Source organism: Protobothrops mucrosquamatus, unplaced genomic scaffold (assembly GCF_001527695.2).
Source record: "Protobothrops mucrosquamatus isolate PMUCROS unplaced genomic scaffold, P.Mucros_1.0 scaffold_253, whole genome shotgun sequence".
Classification (NCBI taxonomy): domain Eukaryota; kingdom Metazoa; phylum Chordata; class Lepidosauria; order Squamata; family Viperidae; genus Protobothrops; species Protobothrops mucrosquamatus.
In genome coordinates, this window is record NW_015386329.1 from 2,218,661 (window position 1) to 2,225,232 (window position 6,572).

Consider the following 6,572-nt stretch of genomic DNA (forward strand, 5'->3'; position numbering starts at 1 on the left):
AACTATGACACAGAGAAAAAGTGCCCAGGAAAAGCTACCCTGAACTGATCTTCTCTACCCAGCCTGAACCCAATGAAGCCAAAAATGAGAGGCCTTTCTGAGGAGAAGTAAGCTTTGCAATTAGTTCTATCAACCTATCTGGCATTCCACAAAAATCAAAGCAACGAAGCTAGACCATTCCAAAAGGGCAAGTTAGAGGTCATTCTGTAGGAACATGCTACACCTGTCACAAAACCTCAGTATTTGGAAATTTTGAATTTATCAGACGCAAACACTCTAACTTTACAAAAAAAAAACAACCTCTGCTAGGAACTGCCTATATTCTCAGACACTACCTTAATAACTCTTAGGTCCTTCTTTAGGACTTAACTTATTAGGTTTCCACCCCTCTTTGACTGTGATAAGGTAGTACCAATAGTACTACCTTTCAATTTCAAAACAACTACAGCACCACTTGAACATTGATCAGCATTGACAAAGTCACTATCAGTCAATTGCAAAAGACAATGTTTCTTGAAATAGCTTACATCTTGCAATGCTACCTTTAAACACCATCAAACAATAATGTTTGCCTATCTGAGGTCCACTCAGCATGCCAAAATGCCAAATCCAGTCTAAACATCTGGGTGACTGTGCAACCAATTATAATAGTTCTTATCAGTGACAATGGAAAACATAGTCAAATATTTTTGAAAGCTAAACAGAAACTCTTAAAACCAGTTTCACAAGGAATAATTCTCAGAAATTATGTCTGTAAAGAAGGTCTAAGCCACAATAGGTAGCATCTATCCCTAGCTATGCTGGTAGCATTAGGAAAGAAGAATTCAGATTTTCCTAACACTGGAAAACTCTTTAAAATAAGGGAAGTGTGTCAAATGCAGACTTTAAGTGAAATGTTATTTTGGAGGAGATTCAGGCAGAGTATTGGAGGGATTTTTTTCACTATAAGGGTTGACTAAGCAGAGGAATTGTCTCCCAATTACAATAATACACTCCCCCCTCAGTGCTGTTTTTCAAACAGGAGCTGGATGAAAAATTCTAGAGATGATTTAAACTTATATTTCTTCTTTAAACAATGATTTCTTAAAATTCCCAATTCATACTTTCTAGATTCTATGTCCAGAATGACTTAAATACACATTAGTCACAAATAGGTTTCATTTGAGTCCAGCTGGAATCCATCATCTCCCAGGAAAAGCCATTTAAATAGGGGATGGAGGGTGGAATTTTCATTCTCTTTCTTTGTCTCTTCCAAATTATTTCACATATTTACCCTTTTTTATATTATAATTTCAGAGAGGAAACATTATTCTATTCTATTCTAAACATATATTTCTCCTTTTCCCAAATGCATACACACAAACACACTCTCACACACAAACACCTTATATTTCTAGGATAGAAATACACAGTGTGCCACAATTGCTCTATTTCCCTAATAATTGCATGAAATACAAAGGACAATTTTGTTCCACAGTATGGCCAGAAGGTAGTCAAGTTTTCTTGTTAGTGGAATACATGTATGACATCATCAAATGAAATGTATATTTGAGTGGCAAACAAGTAATCCACAGAAAACCTATGACTTTATAGTATTTTGGTAAGCTTTCAGAGTATATATTTTACTTCCAGAGTATGTATGAATGTGTCTTATTTTACTTATTTTATTAGAAAATAAAATAAGTGGATAACAGCAGATTTGGCCCAGCAGATACAGATTGCAAACTGACCATCTGAGATTAGCCATTTTTCTGTGAACTATAAACCCATAACTGAACAAGCATCTAGAGCACACCAAGCATGCATAATACATGTAAGATTCATTTTCTTCTTACTGTAAATTCATTTCATTATATTTAATCTCTTCATTATCTTTATCTGCTTAACTAACAAATCAAGTTGCTAAAATTAAAAAAGAAAAAAAGAATTAATTGTTCCGGGTTTCTAGACATTTCTATAATGCAAACATAAATAATGGTAACAGAAATAACGTTGCAGATAACAGAGATGCAGATCAAGCAGTAAGGAAGTCCCATTGTGTCTACAGTCACATTTCAACATTGCAAAAATATCTTAAAGAAAGATTATGTTACAATAAGTTATTTTTTGTTGAAAACAGTTCTCCGGGGAACATAGTATAAAATGAAATTGGAAAGGTGAGGTTGGAATGGTGAATGAAATCAGCAGGACACTGGGGTAGCATAAAAATGCCATAACCAATTCATTATTTCATTAACTTTCTTTGGCAATAATTTAAATTTAAAAAGTGCTACCCAAGGTTACATATGGAAATCACTCCTAAATCGAAATCATATTTACTTTACATTTCAGTAAATACTCTAGTGCAAAAACATTATTAATAATATATTTCTCTCTTCACACTATTATCTCCTCATAAGCCATGGTGGATGGTGAGTGTATGTCTCTAGGATCACTATGGCTTAAAATCAAATCTGGCTTAAAACCAAATGTATGGGTTGTTGTCAAATTCTCCTCCAAGGCTTATTGCAAAGCAGCAAAAGAAGGAAGGACAGAAATTAATCCTGAATGCAGTCTAGGATAGTCTGCCAAACTATAGTCAAAAGAAGAAGACTATCTCTATACTACTCTCTTACTTTTCTTTTCCTTCCTTCCTGCCTCTAATCACCATAAACCCTATTAATTTCAGTCATCAATGCTGCTTTCTATTCTCTTGCCTCTTCTCTCTTCTATTGCAAGCGGTATTAGGGAATAGGGATGGATGAGAAATTCATTGCATTAAGATTTTTATACGTATGGTTTTTGTGCTTTCTGATATGAAAGATATTACAAAACAGAGTTGCATGTTGTAATACACCTCTTCCAGAATTTTGCAATATAATTTGCAGCGAACAGTATGGACAAAATATTATAGGAAAATCTCCAGATTTGAGGAAAAAATTCATACAAAATAGCATACAGAAGTATTTGTGAATATTTATGAGGGTTTTTGCTGCTAGCACCAATAAAGGACATGTAAGTAACAAAATGAGTTTTTTTTTCAAAAATGTGAAAGCAATTGAACATTTTATAGAAGCATTAATGTCTAATAAAATTGCTATAGAATTTAAGCAGCAGCAACTGAGGAGAGGGTCAAAAGGCTAACCAAAATCATCAAGCTGGTTGTCCACTCCACTAGCTATAGGTTGGTGCATATGCTTGTACTTTATTCATTGTCCATTCATTTTCTTACATCTGGTGCCAGTGTAGAAAATAATATTAGTATTATTTCTCCTTAAAATATATTTTATAGTCTAGCATAATGGAAAAGGCATTAATAAAAACAACTCAAATTGTTTTTGATTCATTTATGGGTCCAAGTTTATACAAAAGGCTAACTATAATCAATCACAAAAGAAATGGAACTTATCAAAATATGGGTAATTGAATGCATATAGCTATTTCCTTTTAAGTGAAATCAGAAAGACAGTATAACAAAACATGGAAGTTAAAGGGGAAATTACCTGAGATATGTGTGCATGGTAAATTATCTATCAAACTATTCTTCCATAGTTGTTTAAGCTTAGCTAAAGCTCCAGCTGACTTTCTGAGTAAAATGAAAACTACTCAATTAAAAATTTACAGATTGTCAAAGGAGCAGAACAAAGATTAGATGAAAAGCCTTTTTTCATAACAATATTTCAAACCTTCTGCTAAGTTTCTTCCTGAAGGTGGAATGCATTTATTTAATTATTTGCTAGAGTGTGAGTTTCTGGTGCCCTCTTCTGGCTATCAAAATTTATTGGCATCTCCAGGTTAAGAAAAATGCCCTAAATATGCAGGCAGCAATTCAATAACGAGCCTCTGTAGACCTCATAAAATACAAGTAAGGAAAAGGGAAGGGAAGATGGACCACAATAGCAGAGCAGAACACTGACTGACAGTCTTAATCTCTGGTTTGCCGCTCTCTACTGTATTGTATTTTATCACAAGAACTAAAATACTATTTTCTATCTAACTACATCTTCAATTGTAGCTGCCCCAAAAGAGAAGGTTTGATAAGATGATTAAGGTGTCAGACAAGGGGCTCATCTAGACGGCTTCTCTGGCCTATATTAGAGTGGTTATTTATTTGAGTATATCCACAGGATGGGCAGGATGATAAAAACTGGCATCGTGCCATCGTGTCACACACATATGAAGGGGGAAAGAGAGATGATATGATCCTGCTTTCATGATTTTGATAAAAACCACAAGATCCTACAGACACCTGTGTCCATGTCAGGACCTCTATCAATATACTGATGTTTTCCATCAGGGAGCAGAACAGAATTTTCCATATCACATGGAGGAAGAACTTGAAGGCTGTCTCTTATCTGCAGGCCCACTGTAGGATTAATTCCTCCTATATGACTTCTGTTTCCATGGCTATGTCTGTTCTGGCTGCTAGAAAGATCAGAACTCCCCTGTAACCATAGGTGTTTTCCTGGGCTCGGGCAAATATCAAACTCATGAAATCCTTTCTACAAATCTACAACTCCTACTGGTCAACGCAAAGCTCCATTTCTCACCCCCCTTGGCAAAGCTGCAACTACTCTCAGGATAGCATGGAGTGGAGAAAGAGGAAGAGATTTTTTTTGCCTTCTCTGACACTTACCTCTCCTCCCTGCTCCCTATCCTCTCCCCTGGCCACAATAGATTCTTTATATTCCCTGCTCCTCTCTCATGCGCCACACCTTCTCTCTGTTCACCAATGGCTCATGAATCAATATTTACTAGGCTAATCCAATTGTCTGGATTACCATATGACACTGAATCATTAATTAACATTATGGTCTGGGTTTGTCAACACAGTAAGCTAAAATGCAAACGACTAGTTGAATGTTATATGAAGTCAATTTATGCCATCAGTTTTTAAGCCTTCATCAAGCCTTTTATCTTACATCTTTATCACACCTGGTTTTGAGATATGATTCAAAAATTAGGACCTTAATGGTTGGGAATGAAGGTACATGAAAGAGGTCACATATTCTTACCTAAATTTTAAATCTTCTCCAAATTCATGTGAGGCAAGGAGTGACTAGAATTTCCATACTGATGGTGGACTAGAACATGTCTCCAGCACTTTTACCACTATGCTACATATCAACGGGTGATGTTATATTTTGGAAACGTATTCAACCGTTTTTTAAAATCAATTTTTGCTGTGACTTAGTAATCTTGTATAACATATTGCATAGTAAACAAATACATAAGAGAGCCAGTTTGGTGTAGTGCTCAAAGGCAAAAGGCTAGGAACAGCTGGGTGACTCTTAGTCCTATGAAGATAGCAATGGCAAGCCACTTCTGAAAATGCTGCCAAGAAAACTGCATGGATTTGTCTAAGCAGTCAGCAGGAATAAAGGCAGATTTGAAGGCACCACATAAAATAAAAGAGAGATTGAATTATAACTATAACTAAGACTTGAAATTCTGGAGAGCTCAAATACAATACACTTCGTGAATCTCTCTTGAATAATGAATTTATCTTTTTTGGCAGTGCCAAAGCTGCCCTCTCACTTATCCTGTCCTTTTGGATTCAATTTGACACAACATCTAAAGGAGAAGTCAAGGGAAGTAAAGGACAGGATGCTATGGGTCAACAGTGGATGCTAACTGGAGCATACACTTTGATAAATGCCTGACCATACTGATATTCATTCATACTCACTCTAAAGAAGATAAGCATTATTGGAAACATAAATATGGAATAGCATCAAGATGAAGACTAAATCAAGAATGGAATCCAAAATAGTGTGTAGAGAAGGCAGTGGAGTAATCCAAATAGGAGGAGAGACTGGAGCAGCAATTCAACCAGTCCATTCAGCAACAGCCATGTTGCATTCTCATGACCATCCTTAGTACACCAGTTAACCATTTAAAAAAGGGGAAGGCAAGAATACAGTATGCAGAAATGTTTGCTTACCAGCACTTTCATAGAAACAATTATCTGACAGAGTAATACAACATAACATACCTGGCTGTCTTTAAAAGGAAGTTTAATAGACTCACCTATCAAAAGCTTTTAAGTTCTTCTCCATGTTCACAATATTACGCATTTTAAAGATGAACCATTTATCAATGTCTGTAAGTCTATGGATATCATCTACAGGGAAGTTTTCATTCAAGGCCTACCAGAAAGGGAAATTGATTAGTCATGGTTTCATGAATTCACTGACTTATTCCTGCATTGAATGAAAATATTTAGTAGCTATTTATCTAGCTCTTTCTCAATCTAACTTTCACCAATAGTTTATAAATATTGACTGCTTTTTAACTGTAATCCATATTATTTGTTAATTTAACTAGTTTAATTCTGATTTTATTTTATTTTTTCTGTAAAAAAACCCTTCATGCTTAATTTAGTTTAGTTTAGTTTAGTTTTATTAAATTTATACCCCGCCCTTCTCCCGGAGGACTCAGGGCGGCTTACAGCCAGTTTAAAAACAATAATACAATACAATACAAAATTTAAAAGTGATTTAAAAATAAATATTTAACTAGGCCGCTTCTACTAAAAATTTTGTTAAAACCAATTTAAAATACCCCTAGGCCAGTCCTGCCCGCTGAAATAA

At 35.2% G+C, this 6,572-nt stretch overlaps 1 protein-coding gene across 1 annotated transcript in view; it reads right to left on the reverse strand.

Annotated features, from left to right (window-relative positions):
• The window catches only part of CPS1 (carbamoyl-phosphate synthase 1), a 158,637-nt gene that overhangs the window by 78,377 nt on the left and 73,688 nt on the right, over positions 1-6,572 (reverse strand). The window contains exon 21 of the mRNA XM_015831044.2: positions 6,010-6,128. Within this exon, the coding sequence (XP_015686530.2) occupies positions 6,010-6,128 (119 nt within the window). The remainder of the gene's footprint in view (positions 1-6,009; positions 6,129-6,572) is intronic.